This window comes from Papaver somniferum, chromosome 5 (genome assembly GCF_003573695.1).
Source record: "Papaver somniferum cultivar HN1 chromosome 5, ASM357369v1, whole genome shotgun sequence".
Lineage (NCBI taxonomy): Eukaryota > Viridiplantae > Streptophyta > Magnoliopsida > Ranunculales > Papaveraceae > Papaver > Papaver somniferum.
In genome coordinates, this window is record NC_039362.1 from 39279654 (window position 1) to 39301604 (window position 21951).

General features: G+C 36.7%; 2 protein-coding genes across 2 annotated transcripts; both read right to left on the reverse strand.

The window, feature by feature from the left end:
• Positions 1–626: 626 nt before the first annotated feature.
• LOC113278967 lies at positions 627–1473 on the reverse strand. The gene is made up of 2 exons (XM_026527686.1): positions 1237–1473; positions 627–1103 (listed from the first exon to the last, which is right to left on the reverse strand). Exons 1-2 carry the CDS (start codon positions 1471–1473, stop codon positions 627–629), a joined length of 714 nt encoding a protein of 237 aa, XP_026383471.1.
• Positions 1474–9879: 8406 nt separating this feature from the next.
• On the reverse strand, positions 9880–14279 carry LOC113281421 (protein DEK-like). Its single transcript, XM_026530147.1, has 11 exons — positions 13801–14279; positions 13550–13583; positions 12904–12983; positions 12688–12747; positions 12458–12568; positions 12296–12376; positions 12147–12206; positions 11115–11616; positions 10490–10587; positions 10361–10391; positions 9880–10260 (listed from the first exon to the last, which is right to left on the reverse strand). Exons 1-11 carry the CDS (start codon positions 14179–14181, stop codon positions 10091–10093), a joined length of 1608 nt encoding a protein of 535 aa, XP_026385932.1. The 5' UTR covers positions 14182–14279; the 3' UTR covers positions 9880–10090.
• Positions 14280–21951: the final 7672 nt, after the last annotated feature.

Here is a 21951-nt window from a genome sequence, read left to right on the forward strand (position 1 = left end):
CAAGAGCGGGTGTGACCCAAAGATCCTTGAATTCTCTTCTGTGTCACCTAGCTTTCTTCAAGATGAATTGCAAGGTTTTTAGGATTTGTCTACGGGAATCAGATAATGACGTAATTTTAGCCAAAATTAAGTTACTGAGCAAGGAAGAAGAACATTTCGTCACTCAAGCGTTAACGATATATTTTGAGTGCATTTGTTAATCAATCCAGAACATATCTCATAATCTACCAAGTTATTAAAAGAATATAATATGATTATTTTATAGGTTATCTTAATGTTGTGTGTTTCTGTGTTGTGTTATTTAACAAATGTAATGTATTTTCTTTTTTCCTGCAAATGTAATGTTTTTTCTTAGTACCTGCAAATGTAATGTTTTTGATATTTTCCTGCAAATGTAATGTTTTTTCTTAATTTAAATTTAAATTTTTAGTAACCATGTCTCACCGCTTACATAAATAAAAAAACATATAATAAAATCATTCTGAATCGGAGGCCAAAAAAACTTGTCCTGGATCGTAATGGTCTTGATCAACATCAACCTCGTCTGTGTCTTCTCCCGAATCCCACTCGTTGTCTATCGTATCTCCAGGCATGTCACCATCCCTTAGACCTTGACCATGTCGTTCTCATATATGAGCTGCAAGATCCGCACGAAGTTTCTCCTGAAGAACTGGGTTTTGTAATGCCTCGCTCGTCTGCCTCAAGTTTCCAACTATAGGTGCATGAGGTGGGTCTGGCACAAATTTCCTCTCCGGGTCACGATGTTCATCCTCTACAACGATATTATGCAATATCAAGCAGGTTCTCATGATCGATTTCATATCTTGCTTCTCCCAGTAGTTACATCTGTGGTAAAGGATCCTAAATTTACTTTGCAGTGTCCCAAATACCCGTTCCACATTTTTCCTCTTAGCCATTTGATATTTTTTAAATAACTCGAGAATTGGAATACCATTGGATGCACCGTAAGCTTGGACTAACACAGAGTAACTCTTATAAATTCCATCCACTAAATAATACCCCTGCGTGTACTGGTTCCCATTGATAGTAAAATGACAAGGTGGTGCAATACCATTGAGATTGTCATCAAACAAATTGGAGGACTTCAAAACATTAAGATCATTGCTTGATCCACCCACTCCGAAATAACCATGCCAAAACCACCTATCGTATGAAGCAACCGTCTCAAGAACACAGGTGGCATGTGTGTGTTCCCGCCTCGTCAATCGGACACACCCTCCAACCCCAATGCATATAGTCAAGGCTACCAAGTATTCCTGGAAATCTTCTAGCTGCGTTCTCCTTCATCAGCCACTTGATATCATTCACAGTGGGACGTCTCATGTATTCCGCATTAAACCCAAACATAATTGCATCACAAAACTTCTTAATATAATAGTAAATAGTAGAAGCAGCCATACGGGTATAATCATCAATGCTATCAGGTAGGATACCTTTACAAAGGCACTTCATAACGGCATACGTTTTCATGTGTGGGCTATGACCTAGAATTCTTGCAACATCTTTTCTTTGTCGAAATTCGGGGTCAACCACACATATTTTGTGCATAATTCTTAAGAAAAGGGGTCGATACATACGTAAACAGCCATGGGACGTTTTGGATCCCCAAGTGAAACCATCATTCAAATAATCATGCATCAACCTTGCATCCGCTTCGGCAAGATTTCTATTGATTGATTCTCTCTTCGTCACTTGGGTTGGAACGGGTTGATGCAAATTATGAGTATGTTGCAGCATACATTGATATAGCATGAGAAAATTTTGATCTGTATCTTCGTCATCTGAATCATCGCCAGACGAACCCCCAATTTGATTGACATATATCTCCTTAAAGACATTCTTCAATTAACAACAACACCGGAGTAACGATGAAATGGTGTCAAAATGGACATCTAACAAAGTTAACACAAGAATTCAAGTATAACAAAGTTTAATACCACCAACATTTGCAAATGAATTCCAACAAAAGTGCAGCATTTTATGACCATGATAATATCTATAACGTGTAAATTACATATACAATTAGACATACAATCTAAATTATCTCATTTTCAATCATACCAAATTCAAGTCCCTAAAATTAACAATGTTAAACAAATTCAAGTCCTCACGCAATGGTAACTAATTCAATTTATGTTATTCATCTCATAACTAATGAAAATCTTTTCAATTGAAAAAAAAATAAAAAAAAATTTAGGGTTTTAAGTTTATTGGATTACATTTGATTATTGAGATGATTAACCTCCTCAAAAATAACCCCAACTTTCAATAAGAGCTTCCTCAACAAACCCAAATCCTGAAATTGTGTAGGTGATGTTTATTTGGTTATCTAGGGTTTTTGTTTGAGAAGAGAAGGAAGAAAGGGGAAGAACACGAACAGAATGAATGAACTGTGTTCGTTGTTCCTGGAACTTTTGCCTAAACTGGAAACGATTAATGATTAGTCGGTTCAACAGGGTTTGACTGGTCAAGATAAGAATAACGGTTAATGGATAACCGTTTTCAATGAAACGGGTTATCACTGACCGTTATTTGAAGAACTGTTGATTGTTGTTCGTTTTTTTTTTTTGCTTAGAACGGCTAATGGTTAGCCGTCCCTGGATTTCTCTGGGAAAACCCGCAAGAGACAGGCCCTTCTTAGACTGATGTGTAAAGGTGTTTGGGAAGTGGGTGGGAATGCCCACTCGACCCAATCTTATACTAGAGAAGATGCATTGGGTGGTGACAGTAAAACATCACAAGCATATCAAGTGTTAAAAAAAGAAAATATCTCATTTTCTCTGTAAAGAGATGATGAAACAATAAGGAGAGGATCGTACCTTGGGTGGAATCGCATGGACAAAAGATTAAATAAAAATAACAAAAGCAAGGAAAGTACAGGCTACAAGAGTGATTAAATTGAGAAAGTATCCTCATTATTTATATGCAAAGAAATGTCAAGTTTGTTGCGCGGTTCGAGAAAGGTGGAACAGAAAAAACAGAGAATCCAAATCAGTCTTCTTGGTATATCTTGTTCTCTAAACAAGTCAACACTGTTGGTTAGATAAAGAAGCTGGTTTTCAGGAAATATGGAGATTCACCCAAATGCTGGTTTTCAGGAAATATGGAGATTCACCCAAATGGGACTTAATAGTACCCGAATACAGTGATTGACATCAGCGTCCCATGCCAGAAAAATTATTTGAAATGTTATTTGGTGAACCAAAAATAAAAAAACACAACAAAAAAAGTAATTTAAGACGACGACTAAGGGGAACGTCATATTTATGAGCGATCCTTCCGCTAGACTTTACAACTTGAAGTTCGATATTATTATATGAAGATACGCCCGAAACTCCTGCAATATAGTTTGGGGGCGTCAACATAACAATGGCGAAATAGCTAATCCAGAATATTTTTCTTAATTCACCAACAAGTTGGGAACTAAGAGGGGGAGATGTTTGGACCATTAACATTAAGTGGGCTAAACAATTCTTCAACCCATTCATATTGAGTGGGCTTAACAACTCTTCAGCCCAAATAAGACATTTGTTTGGTTCATGGAATGATGTCTAAGCCCACTGGAAGTTATTAACCTGATTTGTTGGCTTCTAAAGACTGGGTAAACATTTAAACCCTGTAAGTTACTGATCCCCAGAAAAAGGAGGAATCAGTTAAAGACCAGGTATATTTAAACTCCGGAAGTTATGAACCCTTACAAAAAGGGAAAATTGAAGAAGATCAAGTATGACTTGGAGGTTATAGATCCTAAAAATAAGGAAATTAGTTTTGACCAGAATGAACCTGGAGTGCATTTTGTCCAGATACATAGTCAAAATGTATCTAGACGTAAATAGGACTGGATACATTTCCTCCACTACCTATAAATAGAAAAGGAATTTCAACCAGAGAGATACACATTTCTAATCCTTCTCTCTCCATAAAACCTGCTTAGAGCTCTTACTCAATAAGACATCGGAGTGTCTTTTGCAGGTACCCCCACTTTCAACTACCAACAATTATTGAAGATACGGAGTTGATTCAACAAGTAGTAGAGTCTCTTCATCTACCAAAAGTGTATCGCGAGAAATACTGTTGAGTTATCTAACGGCTTAAATTTCATCTTCACACACGAATCTCGAGGATTGTTGCAGAAACACTTTTGCTACAACACCTAGCTCCTCTTATTTTCGGCCATCGTGACTACCTATCACTCGTGTATTACTCTGTCCAATCGGATCGCTAGTAGCTTACATGTTTCGTTCCCGGTGAATGGACAAAAAACGCTAGTCGATATCGTTATTCTGTTAAGGGATTGAATCCTGACTGCCCAAGTCCGTCACGAATCAGTCACAACTATCCAACTTGGCCGGTCAGTTGAGTTAGCTTAGCTCCTTCCCTACACGACAAAACAAGTTTCATGGTAATCACCGCCGGCCCCTCTACCTTTTCAGCCAATAGGAACGCTCCTAGCCTACATGCTTCGCTCCCAATAGCTATCCAAAGTAAGCTAGTCGAGTTGATTCCAAAACCCTAATTAAGTCAAAAAACCGTCTGAGATAGTCACAAATTCATCTCGACCACTCGACTTCACTAGCCAGTTTAATCGGTCTAGATTTAATTTTTGTCGACCAATGAGGTGCCATGATTGCCACCAGCCAGCCCTCTTCCCAATGGACCAATCACATTTTCTGTAGCTCACATGTGCAGCAATAAATATATAGTCGAACAAAGAAGGCCGGTCATGCTTCTTAAAAATATTTAAGACTGACAGTGTGAGTCGCATGTGTTAAATATTTTAAACATTAAGGGTTTTGCGACAGATTCAAACTGCTTATTATTAATGATACATTACATGTATCGATTTTGAATAAAAACCTAATAATAACCAACTGAAGAGCAGCACGCCACTTAGTGCTTCCCCTGACAAGAGAGACTTGTCTTGCCACTACCTGTATGTAGCATAAATCATACGTGATTGTTCCATGCCTTACATGCACGATCAACACCACTTGTTTAGTTGATTAAACAATCACGTCTTTTTATCCACTTCCCACGACTACTTTTCAATCAAGAAGAGGTGATGAAATAATCATGTTACACACAACACAACTTGTCGATCTAGTCATACAGGTCATCCTAGTCATGCAAGACAAGTTATTCATGAAATACGATTTCTTTCATATTTTACCCGAGACATCAATAATGTCATAAATGGGGGATGTTCATCAGGGTATTGGTCTGACGGACTACAGCGCGTGGTGTACAAAACGCCTATCATGAGAAAGTGACAGGAAAAGCGGAGAGTTGGTAAATAAAGGAGTAATGGGTGAGAAAACCGTCCAGTCCCCCCTTAGCAATAGGGACACGGTTTCTACCACCTTCACACGATCTCCACTACTTCACTACTCTACAACTCCTACTTCCTATGAGATCAGTGTGTTCAACTATGACTTGATATAAATAGATTTTAAATCTATTGAATAATGATCAACACAAATATCCAGAAAACTTACAGCTTACAATATTTTGCAACAAGCTCCATTTTTCTGAGATAAGTCATAAACAATCACACCTTACAAAATCTATCTCTCTGATCTCAACACCTTCTCTTCTTTCCACCCTAAGATCATCCCTCTCCTTCATTTGGTGATCGAAGCAAGACTGGAACGGCCATTTCTTGGTTTAGTACAGAATTGTATAAATTGATCTCTCGAATCTAAAATACTCCTGTGTTGTACACTTGTTTAGAGTCTAGACTCGCTTCTCATCAACCTACCCACTTTTACTTTTTTCTCCAGAATCACCCTACTACAACAAGATATTTATACAGATGATAGAATTTCCATAAATACATCTCTTAACTTCATACGAATAAGGTAAAGAAACTGCATAGGACTCAACTAGCCCATACCCTTATCTAAAACACAACTAAACCAACTGACTTGTAACTTCAAATAGAAAATATGCCTACAAATTATGACAGACCGACTCTAACAGAAATTTCACACGTTGGATTGGTTTAACAATTGTAATCCTAATGAAATTCTAAAAACTAAATAATAATAATTAAGCAAATACATAATAAACTAGGATCAACACATATCATTCTTTCCTCCTTGAAATAGCTCTTGTCCTCAAGAACTTTTAAAGTTCATCTCTCTGTATATTCACTTTCATCGTAGATACCTTTAATAAAGAAAAGTTCTTACAAGATGTCATGGTTTGAATATTTCATCCCAGTTAAAACATAGACCTTTGTCACACGTACCTTAAACTCCTTTTGTAAGAGTTTGTTAATCACATGAGCAATGGAATAAGGATTTGACACTACTGCTTCGGTATCATTAAATGGCCCCTTATTCATTGCCAGATATGTACAACCTTGCAAATCCTATTGCAACAGACATACATTGTGGCTTGCAAGCTTATACTCTCTCTTAAACCACTTACAAAACAACCTACTTTTTGAGTTTGCGACAACTTACCGGTATGAATTAGTAGTATTTCAAACTTGATTTGATACTCTCCTATAGAGCCGGTTTGTTGCAACTTGGTTAAATCACCGAAAAAACTTGATATTGAGTAGCATTATACCTGTTAAGAGCACACTTCTTAAAGTCCTCCCATGTTATAACAAGAGTTTCTTCTTTCTGTATCTAAAACCATAGTTGAGCATCATCTTTCAAATTGAAAGATCGATGTTGTTGGAACTTTTTCTTCTTCAGGAGTTTGGTGGAAATTGAAAAATTATTACGTTCTACAAATCCAACTTGTTGGATCTTCACTGCCGTTGAATTCCGAAAATTTTAATTTTGGTGTAGAAAAACCTTTCGATGTGGAACACCTACTTGCATCTGAATGAACATTACGATTTATTTTAATGGCACTAGATTCATCCTCACATTCTGTATCTTCAGTTATTATATCAAATCGAGTTTTTAAGGCTTTAAACGGATATTCCATATCCTTAATCATGTCATGTTGCTTGGTTGATATGTTTTTGACTTCCAACTCCAACCGATTTTGCTTTGTTGATATCTTTTTTACTTCTAACTCCACCTGATTTAACTTGTTATTTGCATCTGTTTCTGGATCTAGATACCACTTTTTACGTTCTTGTGTAACAAACCTTGTAGATGGCTTATGGGAAGAAGAAGCGGAAATAATAGAGACTTGATCCTTCTTTCTACCTATTTTATTAATGAATTAATAGAAAATAGTTGTAGTATCATTTGAGGGACGCCGGACCTCTAGAATCATTAGAGGGACGTTAATACCTTTGTTAGAAAAGACTAAAAACCCGTTTGCATAATAATTCTCTGATTTCATCATCTGATTATACAAGATATGTATAGAGAGAATGGGATAATTTACATAACTGCATCTCTTAACTTCCTACAAATAAGGTAAAAAAACTTCATAAGACTCAAGCGACACATACCCTCATCTAAAACACAACTAAACCAACTGACTCGTAACTTCTAATAGAAATTATGCCTACAAACTATAACACTCCGATTATAACACCAATTCCATACATTGCATTGGTTTCAATTTTAATCCTCATGAAATTCTAAAGACCAAATAATAATAATTATGCAAATACATAATAAACTGGGATAGGCACATAACACTAAACGGGTCATCAAAAATGGATTAGCTAGCAATTCCTAGTTTAGGTAATTAATGGAGCAAATGCATTTGGCCGATACTAATTTTGGAATGAAATATTAAGAGACAATGGGTTACCTTTGGGTCACAGAGTAGATCCCAGAAACAACGTTTCTACGTTGATCAGGAAAAAATGTCGTGGGTTTCCCGAATCTCACAGTTCTGGTGTGCCACCTAGAAGTCTTGTTGGGGTGATGTTTACCAACTTATTGGCCACACATGACTCTGAGTCACTGGAATTCTCCTGGTAAACCTAGAATTTTTGTTTCGGAAACCATGTCGTGAGTTATAACCCCAAATGTGTCATTATTTATATACAAAAACTCCAACAAAACAAATCATCCACAAAAATCTCATTTGATTTAATCTGTCTGAAATACCATTGTGAGTTATATTATGCCCAACAAACCTAATAAATCAACCCCACCCCAGGTGAACACCAAATTCCAGATCTAGATTAAAAAAAAAAAAAAAAAAACTTTTCCACTCTCTCTGATTTCACCACCACCAATCAGCATCTCCACTCAACCACCACCCAGCGCCACCAGCAACAACACAACCGCCAACTAACAGCACCACTAACCAACTCCACCACCACTAGTAGAAACACAATCACCAACTAGCAGCACCACCAACCACCACCACTGACGCGTACCACCAGCAACCACCACCAACTAGCACCACGAATCACCACCACTAGCAACCAGACCGAACACCAACTACCACTAGCACCACCACCAACGAGCACCTCTAACCAGCACCGCCACCAACCACCACCGGTACCATCTCCACCACCAATACCTAGCACCACTCACCAGTATTACCACCAACTAGCAACACCACTACCAATATCACCAACATTATTGGTTTCAAGTTTTTTAACGATAAAAATTAGGCAGAAAAATGATGAAACCAAATTTGGTTTTAACATGAAATCTGCATTTCACCAACACAACTTCTACGAAGAAACCAAATGCACCGCATTAATAACATAAACGTATTGTTTCACCATTAAACTTTAGTTTCATGATAAAAAAGTATGCAAAAATCAGATGAAACCAAATTTGGTTTCAACAAAACTTACTGTTTTTACCAACACAAAAATTGGTTTCAATATTGTTTAGTTTTGTAAAACTTGATGAAACCGTTTTTCAGACATTTCACTAACACAAAAATTGGTTTCAAGTTTCAACATTGTTTAGTTTTTGTAAAATTTGATGAAATCAAATTTGATTTCATCATTTTTCTGATGTTTTCACCAACACAAAAAGTTGGTTTCAACGTTGTTTAGTTTTTATAAAATTTGGTGAAACCAAATTTGGTTTTCATCATTTTTCTGACATTTCACCAACACAAAATCCTAGCTTTGACATTGATGATGTATTATTATTTTTTTTATTATGATTTGCGACGATGATGATCTGGAGGTACTGGTGATGTTTGTAGAGGATAGAATGAGGAGGAGAAGGTGTTGTTGGTGCGGATCTGGACATATGGTGGTGGGGAAGAAAAGACAAGGAGGGGGAGGTGATGGGGCAGAAGGAGGTGTTGCTAAATGTAAAATCGAGACATAGAAAAAGGAGGTGATGTTGGTGTTGGTGGAGGAGACGATGGTGTAGTTGGTGGCGGATATGGGTGACGAAAATACTGTAGGTGAACATAAAAAGATGAAGAGGTGTCGATGGAGGAGACTGGGGTGTTGTTTCTGCAGATCTATTTTTTCTCACTGGTTTGGTGACGACGGAATTACTGTTGCTTGCTGCTGGTGGTGATGGTGGTGGAAGAAAGAAGAAGAAAAAACCAAGGTAAAAAAAAACATGTATGCCATTTTCAAAAATAATAAAAACTGAAGTTTGAGATTTTATTTGCAACTGGTTTTTATTTAATAAAAATAATATAACTAGAATTTGTACCTGAAATTTGGTTACCTTGTGTTTTACTACTTGTTGTGTTCAGAAATCCAGGATTGTCAGGCATTTTGAAATACAACTTACGATGAGATCAATGGAGACTGCCAATTCTAGGTATCGACGGAGAGGTTTTAGGTCACAAATCACATGGCATATTTTAAAAAATTATGGCAAATTTCAGGTCAGGCAGACAGTCAGCTATTTGCCCGGGCTTGGTTGTAAATTCAAAATACTCAAAACTAAAATTACGTAACAGCAGTGAGCATTAGGACATAATACAGATTAACAGAAAGAATGAAAAGAGAAAAGGAAATTTACTGAATAAACTAAAAAATACATGCATGACTGACTATTGTACAAGCAAACCCAGTTAAGGAAAAAAAATATAGGGGCAATCAATTATCCCGCGAAGCAAGAGATAAGTGAACATCTATTGTACAAATGATAAAGAAAAGAAAAAGAAAAAAAGAAGGCTTACAAGCCTGTTGTACTACTAGCTGTAGAAACTAAGAATCGCTGTTATCTTTGTCTGCCTCATCTTCTGAACCCTCCTTCGCAGCATTCTCATCTTCAGCTCCCTCTTCCTCCTCTTCATCTGTCATATTGTTTATCACATCTTCAATTATGCCCTTCACCTCTGCCTTTTTGTGCATTAGATCAATACCAAAATGGGTCCCTGTAAAAAGGAGAAGACAGTGATCTTTCAAGTTGATCATCACAAATTTAAGTTAAAAAAAAAAGTAGCATTTTTTTCAAGATTTCTAAACAGTCATTACCTAGTTGTCTGAGAATATCAGATAAAGTTGCCTGCATTGTGAACAGTAGATTTTGTTAATAGCAAAACTAGTAAATACGGCATTAACTGGAGAAAAAACAAATGAATATTCCCCTAAGCAAATACTCACGGTGTTGAAGTCCACTTCTTTCAGTATATTACTCACTGCAGCATGCATCTCTTCTCTGCTGGGTTCTGTCTTTGGCTTAGCACTTGCTTTTCCCTTACCTAGTTCAGGAAAAAAAAAATAGTTCCAAATCATCAGATGAGAGGATTAAGAATTATGGATGCACAAGCACCTTTCTCAAACAAGGACACTAAAGTAAACCATATAGAAGTATCGAAGAATATGTTTTAAACCTACGCTTCAAACAAAAGATAATTTAAACCTAAGCTCTTTACAGAAATAGATTCGTATTTAAAACCTTGAAATGGACATGGGGAATTGTAAAACACTAATATTATGAATCATGTCTTTAATCACCACAAGTAGTGTGTGCACATGAAACCCACAACAAAAACACCCACAGCTAAACACTGAAAAAACAGCAAAAACCAAAACATTTAAGCATTATGCATTTAAGATTTATCCAAACTTCAAATATGCCGCCTGCAAACCTCGGAATAGAGTCATGGTCGATCAGATGAGTAAAAAGCTAGAGTTGTTTGACACCAGAGCTTTGTATTTGGATCCTACTTCTGCATTTAACAAATTAACAGTGCAAACAATTAAAAAAATGAAAAGGGAATATTACCTTGTTCCTTGCCAGAAGACTTTCCAACAGTCTTGGACTTTTTATTGCTTGTTTCATTTTTGGCATCCTGATTCTTCTGGCTTTTCTTCTCATCCTCTTTCTTCTTTTTACTTTTCAAAATCTTGGCTTTGGCTGATCCAGAAGGATTATCATCAACCTTAGGACTTTTCTTGGAAGCCGGCGTCTTTTTGTTTTCCAAAGATTTTGCAGGGCTTTTTCCAGTTTTTGCAGGAGTACCCTTCTCAACCTCAGGCTTCATCTCAGATCCCTCTTTCGTTTTCTTCTTACCAGAACCTCGTTTGCTCTCTTGCTCCTTTTCTTTCTCTGCTTCCTCTGATTCACTATCTCCTTGATCACTTGCTTCCTTCTGCTCTGAATCCTCATCGGACTCACCTCCAGTTTCCGCAGAGTCAGCTTCATCTACATCTTCTTCCTTTTCCTCCACTTTAGAGGAACTCTCTTTCTCTTTCTTCTTTTTAACTTCGGTGCTTTGCTTCCGTTTCTGTTAGAGACAACAAAGCAAATCGTTAACAAAGGTGCAGGAGAGATAGCATCCATACAAAACATCAAAAGAAAAAGAAAAAAAGAAGACACATATCCCTTGGGATCTGTAAGAAACGCATACAACATACATGTGCTCGAACACTACACAATATCACAAAATGCACGGTACCAATTATTCACTCTAAGAACAAACGAAGGCATTGGGCAAGACAGCGTAGAGAAGGATAGAATTTCATGTATTATGGCTGCTACTAGTTTTATCAAAATGAAACCAGCTTTCCTTGAAATAGGAAAGGGATTTCTTGGTTGAAGACCAATGAATCCATCAATAGTAACAGTGAGGGATAACTAAGTGGTTTCCCGTCAAACTCCCAGGTGCCTATCAACAAATTTCCATCTCTTGGAAAAAGCAGAAATGAAGCGCATTCGAAAGACCAGAAGTATTCTTAATTAATTGCATCATATGGTCAAGAAAGAGGAAGCTAATAATAATTATTTGAGTTAATGATTCTTACAGTAAGAACCTACCTTGGTTTGTGTCTCTCCACTTGCTTTGGACCTCTTCTTTTTCTTTTTTGCTTCCTCCAACTAACATAGTAACACAATCAGCACTTAGCAAAACTTCATTTCTAAATGAACCCCAACATATTAAGTAAGACAAGGTGATAATGTCAAACCTGTTTCTTTTCAGCAAGTGAAACTTCTGTTGTAGCATGTGGAGATTCCAAAAACTCAACAAGTTTTTCTACGAGCTCCTCCTGAAAGTATAGCAAAGACTGATTAATAGCTGTTTATTATTCAAACAGCAACAGTAAGAATATTATGTGTTACTGACTAACCTTCTTTATTCTCGTCCTAATGATTGGAATATCAAGTATATCACAGAAATCCATTAACTTTTCTTTAACATATTTGTCAAGCTTTTCCTTTAACTTTCCCCGGTGTTTTTCCTGTAGAAAAGATAAGACCCAGCTACAATAAGCAGATGCCATACTTATTCAAGGTGTTCATGAGAAAAAGATCCAGACTGCAGGGGCATATTGATTCATAAACAGAGATTGCGCTATACCTCATTTTCCACCCACACAAAGCCAGAAAACTGGTTTATATTTCTCTTCAAAAGATGCACCTGCCAAAAAAAAAAAGAACAACGATTTCCTTCAGAAAAACAAATAAACACGATGATCTTGAAGTCATTAAAGAACCACTAAGAATGCACTAGAAACAAGAACAATCAAGCACGTACTGCTTAGGCTATCAAAAGTCATTAGAAATAGAAACAAACCTTTGCTTTCTTCCCAAACAGAATTGCATGAAGCATCTGCAGGCTATCATCAGGTTTTCTCTTTGATAACTTGAAAGCAACTGAAACAGTTCCAAAGCACTGGTCAGTTTAGTTATAACTAGTCAAACAAATCAAATATTAGAACTTTACTTGTGGATAACTATGACTCCCAGATGTGATGAATGTTAAGATGAACCTCACAGATGGGTATAAAAAACTGAGATTAACAAATTATGATAAGCATGGGCAAGATCAACAAGTTCCTCTCTGCAAGCTATATTTAATAAGCAATGAGGAACAAAAAGTATAGTAAAGCCAACAAATTTTTAAACACTCCTCTGCCCACAAAATAGTACAGCAAACCCTTTCGCCTATCCTTGATGGATGCTATCATGCCATCGTAAGATTCATAGTTGACTGTACCGTTTGCACTAGATTTGAGATCTTGCTTTCTCAAATATAACACACAATTTCGACATTGATAATTTGGAATCTCACAATTTGAAAATCCCAATTTTCATATCTTACTTTCTCATAGTTACTTTACAGCATATATATATATCCCTTAAAAATTTCAAGATTTTGCACAAAAATACTTTTTTTAGAGATTAATGGGAAAAAAAAGGGATCCATTAAAGATGTTTACCATTTGGTATGTCCTTCAATTGAGTTCCAGGACCCTGAAATTTTAGGTAAATCAAATTAAAATTTCACACAATGTATCCAATTTCCCAAAAATCACATAAAATTTCACAAGAATCACATGAAAGTATTCCTAAATTAACTAATGCTATTGCATTCACAACTAAAAACCAGATCAAATCAACAGATTCAAAAGAAATTAAAAGAAAAAAGCTAAGTTTAATAACACAAAAAAGTCCAACAAGATTAGTATACCTGCTCAATGGACAAGCTTTTAGGTGTAGCACTTCTTTCAATAGAAGGAGCTGAATACCTCTCCACAGTTTTCCTTTCTCTGGAAGGCCTATCAATTGGTGTCACTGGTGCTTCATTCGAACCAGAACTTCCTCTTCTCTTCTTATTACTCTTCTCCTTCACTTCCTCCTCTCCTTCCTCCTCATCTACTTCCTCCTCACTTTTCTTTCTATTTCCTCTCCGTTTCTTTGATTCCTCAATTTTAGGCTTAGTATTCTCTTTCTCTTCTTCCTCTTCTTTCTCTTCTCCTCCACTTTCCTCATCTTTCTCCGCCATTTCTGTATCAGAAGGAGGTGTTAGTACCTCCTCATCAACCTTCTTTAGGTTTTCAGTAGTAGCCATGGATTGATGTTAAAATCAAGAAATCGATTTGGGTTTTTTTTTTCTTTGGAGAGAAACCCTAGAGGAGAGAGAAGTTGTGTTGATCTTAGTAGAGAGAAGTGGGAACTAAAGAGTATTTCAGGGATTCTCGCCGTGAAAATCTGAGCCTAACGTTAACGGTAAAGATAACGTTTTCTGTGATGTGAAGGGTCAACGAGTAATTAAAGAAGGATGGTATTTAGTAAAATGTATTGAAAGTGGATTGAATAGTGATTTTGAAGTAAGGATTGTACTTTTGGTTGAATAATCGTGGGCCTCAATAAATGTACTGGCGGGTTGAATTAGTGGTTTGAAATATTTGGGGAAAACTAGATCTAAGTTTCTAGCGGGAAAAGGAATTGAGTTGGCGGGAATTTAGATCTTGTTGTCCCGCTGTTTTTTTTCATTCATTTAAAATTTTCATTTTTAAAGTTTTTAATATTTAAATCTTTGTTTTAAATTTCCCTCCTTCTAGATCAAGCACATGGGTTTAAAAACCTAACGTTTTTAGGGGCCACCCCAAAGGATTTAGGGCCATCAATTTATACCCAGCCAAAGACTCTAGTTAAGGGGTACCCTATATGATATTGAAGTTACATAAATGCCCTTATGGTAAAACTGTATGAAAACCAAATCAAAAACAATTCTACTCATTTCAACTCTTCTTCTTCCAGTTTCCTATTATCTTTCGATTGTGGAAGAAAAAAAAAATTCCGCTCCAAAGTCAAATGGCCCCAATTAGGTAAGAATCTATCATTTTTGGGGTTTATTTCGCTTTAATTCGGCGAATCGAGAAAAAATTATTCTAGGGTTTTCGGTTATTTATCCAGATTCGGGTGATATTCATGCTCCTTTACTTCCGAATGTAGTCGTGTTCTTCATTTCTCAAGAACATCGACAGTATTCGGGAGAAATATTTGATGGTTATCGGCCGAATATTGTTGGTCATATCTTCCTGGATACAAACTGGTAATAATCGGTAGTTTAATGAATTTTTTGTCTCCCGAATATATTTAAGTAGACACACAGTATTCGGAAGTACACTCACTACCGAATATATATATATATATTGAAAAATCTCAAAATTTCTGATACAGGAAAAATCCCATTTTGGGCCAGTATTTATTCGGAAGACAATATAATGTTATATACTTCCGATTATTTCAATTTCAAAATTTGAAAAGTATAAGTTTTTCCCAAATTCTGATTTTTGGGCCATCGTACATTCGGGACTTTACAAAACAATTATCCTCCGAATATAGCAAGTTCAAAACAAACCACGCCTTGGCTCTAGGTGGTTCCAAGGGCCAATATAGAATGTTAGATAGCCCATATTCGGAAGTTTGGGTAACTAATTATACTTCCGATTATTTTAATTTCAAAATTTAAAAAGTATAAGTTTTTCCCAAATTCTGATTTTTGGACCATCGTACATTCGGGACTTTACAAAACAATTATCCTCCGAATATAGCAAGTTCAAAACAAACCACGCCTTGGCTCTAGGTGGTTCCAAGGGCCAATATAGAATGTTAGACAGCCCATATTCGGAAGTTTGGGTAACTAATTATACTTCCGATTATTTCAATTTCAAAATTTGAAAAGTATAAGTTTTTCCCAAATTCTGATTTTTGGGCCATCTTACATTCGGGACTTTACAAAACAATTATTCTCCGAATATAGCAAGTTCAAAACAAACCACGCCTTGGCTCTAGGTGGTTCCAAGGGCCAATATAGAATGTTAGACAGCCCATATTCGGAAGTTTGGGTAACTAATTATACTTCCGATTATTTCAATTTCAAAATTTGAAAAGTATAAGTTTTTCCCAAATTCTGATTTTTGGGCCATCGTACATTCGGGACTTTACAAAACAATTATTCTCTGAATATAGCAAGTTCAAAACAAACCACGCCTTGGCTCTAGGTGGTTCCAAGGGCCAATATAGAATGTTAGACAACCCATATTCGGAAGTTTGGGTAACTAATTATACTTCCGATTATTTCAATTTCAAAATTTGAAAAGTATAAGTTTTTCCCAAATTCTGATTTTTGGGCCATCGTACATTCGGGACTTTACAAAACAATTATCCTCCGAATAAAGCAAGTTCAAAACAAACCACGCCTTGGCTCTAGGTGGTTCCAAGGGCCAATATAGAATGTTAGACAGCCCATATTCGGAAGTTTGGGTAACTAATTATACTTCCGATTATTTCAATTTCAAAATTTGAAAAGTATAAGTTTTTCCCAAATTCTGATTTTTGGGCCATCGTACATTCAGGACTTTACAAAACAATTATTCTCCGAATATAGCAAGTTCAAAACAAACCACGCCTTGGCTCCAGGTGGTTCCAAGGGACAATATAGAATGTTAGACAGCCCATATTCGGAAGTTTGGGTAACTAATTATACTTCCGATTATTTCAATTTCAAAATTTGAAAAGTATAAGTTTTTCCCAAATTCTGATTTTTGGGCCATCGTACATTCAGGACTTTACAAAACAATTATCCTCCGAATATAGCAAGTTCAAAACAAACCACGCCTTGGCTCTAGGTGGTTCCAAGGGCCAATATAGAATGTTAGACATCCCATATTCGAAAGTTTGGGTAACTAATTATACTTCCGATTATTTCAATTTCAAAATTTGAAAAGTATAAGTTTTTCCCAAATTCTGATTTTTGGGCCATCGTACATTCGGGACTTTACAAAACAATTATCCTCCGAATATAGCAAGTTCAAAACAAACCACGCCTTGGCTCTAGGTGGTTCCAAGGGACAATATAGAATGTTAGACAACCCATATTCGGAAGTTTGGGTAACTAATTATACTTTCGATTATTTCAATTTCAAAATTTGAAAAGTATAAGTTTTTCCCAAATTCTGATTTTTGGGACATCGTACATTCGGAACTTTACAAAACAATTATCCTCCGAATATAGCAAGTTCAAAACAAACCACGCCTTGGCTCTAGGTGGTTCCAAGGGCCAATATAGAATGTTAGACATCCCATATTCGAAAGTTTGGGTAACTAATTATACTTCCGATTATTTCAATTTCAAAATTTGAAAAGTATAAGTTTTTCCCAAATTCTGATTTTTGGGCCATCGTACATTCGGAACTTCACACGCGCAACTAAGTCTTTGAACTCTTGTTCTTTGTCGTATCTATCTCCTCGCCTCATCATCTTCATATAAAAACCCTTGTCCTTCACTAGTTGTACCGCCATCTTATTTCTTAAATATTGGCATTGGGTGACATCTTCGATATCCGCCTCTCTAAAGTAACCCATTTGTTCCGTAGCAACGTGAAACCCACAATTTCCATCCCCATCAACCTCGTCGGTCGACAAAACAAATGGAATGATAAGTGGAGGGAGTTGTTCCAAATACTCTTTGTATATTGTATATGTGGATCGATTTGGTCTTCCATTAAGATCTCTAGGGCAACGAAGAGTACCTTTGTCATCTTTTATAGTAAGAATTTCCATTGGTTGGGTTTGTTGCGAGGCGTTCATTTGCTCAACAACTTCTTCGACAACATTGGGTTGACTTACTTGAGAAGGCTCTGTAGAGATCTTTGGCCTTACTTGTCGGGTGGTTGGTCCACTTTGATCATTTCTTGGACGACCACTTTTCTTAGGTTCCGGCTCATCTTCAAATTCGGCGTCCGAACACTCGTGCCTAGACAATATTCTTTTATTAGACAAATACTCCTTCAACTCTTTTCTTTGGATGGTCCTCGACACTTCGGTGTTCGGCCTACCGGTGTTCTTTTGCTTAATAGGTTCATCAACCTCCCTTAAACAAGGGTGAAGGGCTTCCTCCAAATTATGCATCAATATTTGCTTTTTGGTGCCGTTTGATGTAGCGTAACGCTCGGCTATTCGTGCATACAATTCCGACTCGAAGAAAGACGGACCATCAACTACCGGGGTGTTCGGAGTGAAATTTAATTGCTTCCAAAATGGGTGAATATCATCGATGTCAATCACTTCAACATACCTACCCAACTTATGACGACATGGGAGTCCAATACCTATCATATCCTTGCAAACACAAACCGTATTCTCGTCATCATAAGTTTTATATAACTTCAATTGTTTCATCATGCGATTTATTGCCCATCTTGAAACTTTATGAACAACTCCCCTTAGAAGCAATTTTTCCTTAATATGTTCCATTGGGAATTGGTGTACACTAAATTGCATACATTTCCTAATCTTTACGAGATCACGATTGGTGAATTCATGGATTGCTTCTTGGATCGACACAACTCCATTTTGACTACCAATTAGTATTTTCTTTAGTCGACCATGAGACCCCTCCGCAATGCTTGTCGCCTCGTTCTTGAAGTTACGATATTCATATGTCCATGCAAACACAAACCTCTCCTTAATCGTTAACCATTGTGTTTTACAATGCTCAACCGGTTTTGGGTAGTCCATGCTGTATTCATCCTCAAATTTCTTGAAGTTACATTCGTAAATTTCCTCGGTCATCGACCAAACGATTTTGTCCCATGCTTTCATGAACATTTTCCAAATTATTCCATCCTCCTTCCACTTTTCTTCAAATAGCCTATCCTCTTCCTTACGTTCTTCCAAGGTTAATTTACCAATGCGCTCATCCTCTTCCTTTGACCTCTTGGTACCCTTCCTTGGTCTTTTAGCGTGGAAATGATGATGGCAATTGGTTTTGAGATTGCATTGAATGTGCCACGTACATTGCAAGTTTTGGGCTTCCGGAAACACTACCGCTATTGCATGCATTAAGGCTTGATCGTTATCCGTTACGATAACCCTTGGAAAATTATCACCGTTATAAATGGACCTCAACGTCTCCAACATCCAAATGAAACTCACATTGTTCTCATGATCCATTAAACCCCATGCAATCGTAAACGTGTTTTTGTCCGAAGTATGGCAAGCAATGTTCAACAATGGCATGTTATACTTGTTTGTCTTATAAGTAGCATCTATCAACAAAATTTGATGAAAGCATTGAGCCAATTGGATCATTTCGGGATTTGCCAAGAAAATACGAACCACTATACCATCCTTTTCTTCCCTTCTCAAGGTGTAGCCGTGTAACTCCGCTAACCACTCCGATTGTTGCATTACCGTTCTACCATCCCAATCAGTCCTTTTGATCGTAGCTATGTCCGACTTAATTGTAGACAAAGAAGAAAAGTTGTCGGGATCGTCCGCCTTTATTTTACTTAAGATCGCACTCGCTTTTTGGATCCGCATAGACCTCACCGTCTGCATTTGATGTGGTTTTAACTTGGCAACCATTACATGTCCAATTAAATCCAACGTATCATCATGGTTGTGACAACCGTTATCAACTTTATACATTTTATACTCTTTACCTTTAATACCATCGGGCTTATAGAAGACAATCTTAAATGGGCATCCTATCTTCTTGGTATTGCTTCGGTATTTCCTATTCGTCTTCCGTATGTACTTACTATTCTTTCCCTCGTGACTCTTTCGCGTCCCACCTCGCTCACAAATCATTTCAAATCGAGTGTCACTAACATGATTATTTTGAACTACCACGCACATGTTATCTTTTGCCTTGTTCATAAGCCATTCCTTTGCCTCCTTCTTACTTCCAAATGTCTAAACGTGCATAAAACAAAACAAACCTAATAAGCATAACCATTTAACATATAAATTTTGAAAAAAAGAAAAAAGTAGTAATGAGTATACCAAATCGTTTGCATAGTATAGGGAAGTGTCGGGCCTCAAATAGAAGTCATCAACAAACTCTTCAACGGCCTGCATACGAAAGCAACAAATTATTATACAATAATCGGAGGTTATTAAATAAGTCAAACTTCCGAATATTCTATATTCGGAATCCTATCGGTTACCCAAAACACCCGATCTATGCAAATGAATGTACACAGTTTACTGAGTGAAAAAAATGATATATTCGGAGGTAATTAAATAAGTCAAACTTCCGAATACTTTATATTCGGAATCATATCGGTTACCCAAAACACCGGATTTATGCAAATGAATGTACACAGTTTACTGAGTGCAAAAAATGATATAATCGGAAGCTAAAATATATAGTAAAACAGCCGAATATAAATAACCGGGAGATAACTTTAATCGATAAACATCCGATTTTCAAGTTTTCAGAAATTTTATTTTGAGGCCACTGTTATATTCGGCAGTCAAATAATGTTAAACTATTACCGATTGTAAAGGATAAGAATACTGAGTTTTGAAATTTTCTGAGGAATTCGTTTTTGGGGCCATTCGGAGGTAAATAACTCTACATAACTACCGAATGTAGATATTTTTGGAAAACCAGTTTGGGGTTTTTCTCGTATTCGGCAGTAAACTAGTATCTTGTAACTACCGAATATACATATTTGGTACTCAGTGTGTTATATTCGTAAGTTTAATCTAGAAATTATCTACCGAATCTGGGTAGTTCATGGCATTCAATGCATGCAATAATCGGTTTTTCTTGTTTACAAAAGCACACAAACGCATGCAAATCGAGTATTTGAGTTTCTTAACACAATACCTGTGTTTTACATGCATCGTTAGCTTCAATATCATGCGATTCTCCATTTTCTTCCATGAAAGGGTCGTCTATGTTTTCCTCTCCACAAAAGTTTGGATCATTCAACATATACCCCAAAATCGTCTTCTCTAAACGGTCGTGAACCCTCAACATTTTGTTCTTCGTCATGATTCTCACCTTCTTCTTCGTATCCATCCATTCTTGTAGTGATAAAATGGGTTTTCTCTTTTTTTCCTTCACCTTCTTCTCTATAACTTTAACAACTCAAAAATTAAAAAGAAATGGAAAAAATGAAACACAAATCATTCTAATACTGCACCGACTACAATCGGAAGTATGGGAACGATTTTGGCTTCCGATTGCATTCGGAGGGTAACAATGTTATCATATCCTCCGAATATATAAGGGTAATTTCGCCATAACGAATTACGCGAGATAAGGGCTGGCTACATTTTCCCTTTGGGTGACCTTTTTTGTTTTATTGTTGGCCCCTAAATCCTTTTGAGTGCCCCCTAAAAACGCCAGGTTTAAAAACTCTGATTTTGAGACAAAGGCGGGAGAGAGACAAAGTAGGTAATTCTAAAGCATTATGTCGATCGCTTCACTATTTAAAATCTCTTTTTTTTCCTCGCGTTTTCAGGGGTCACTCAAAAGAATTTAGGGGCCAACAATAAAACAAAAATGGTCACCCAAAGGGAAAATGTAGCCAGCCCTTATCTCGCGTAATTCGTAATGGCAAAATTACCCTTATATATTCGGAGGATATGATAACATTTTTATCCTCCGATTTCAATCGGAAGACAAAAATTTACCCAGACTTCCGATTGTAGTCGGTGCAGTATTAGAATGATTTTTGTTTCATTTTTTCCATTTCTTTTTCATTTTTGAGTTGTTAGAGTTATAGAGAAGAAGATGAAGGAAAAAAGGGAAAACTCATTTTATTACTACAAAAATGGATGGATATGAAGAAGAAGGTGAGAATCATGGCGAAGATGATTTGGGGTATATGTTGAATGATCCAAACTTTTGTGGAGGGGAAAACCTAGACGACCCTTTCATGGAAGAAAATGGAGAATCGCCTGATATTGAAGCTAACGATGCATGTAAAACGCAGGTATTGTGTTAAGAAACTCAAATACTCGATTTGTATGCGTTTGTGTGCTTTTGTAAACAAGAAAAACCGATTATTTCATGCATTGAATGTCATGAACT

Bases quoted from the DNA above. Each gene is read 5' to 3' on its own strand.
- LOC113278967 (XM_026527686.1), bottom strand. From the start codon at position 1,473: ATGAAGTGCCTTTGTAAAGGTATCCTACCTGATAGCATTGATGATTAT. The intron at 1,104-1,236 runs GTGTGTCCGATT...AATGTTTTGAAG, and splicing joins ATATGCATTGGGGTTGGAGG to TCCTCCAATTTGTTTGATGA.
- LOC113281421 (XM_026530147.1), bottom strand. From the start codon at position 14,181: ATGGCTACTACTGAAAACCTAAAGAAGGTTGATGAGGAGGTACTAACA. The intron at 12,748-12,903 runs GTTTGTTTCTAT...TTTTTTTGGCAG, and splicing joins TGTTTGGGAAGAAAGCAAAG to GTGCATCTTTTGAAGAGAAA. The intron at 12,569-12,687 runs GTATAGCGCAAT...TCTTTTCTACAG, and splicing joins TTGTGTGGGTGGAAAATGAG to GAAAAACACCGGGGAAAGTT.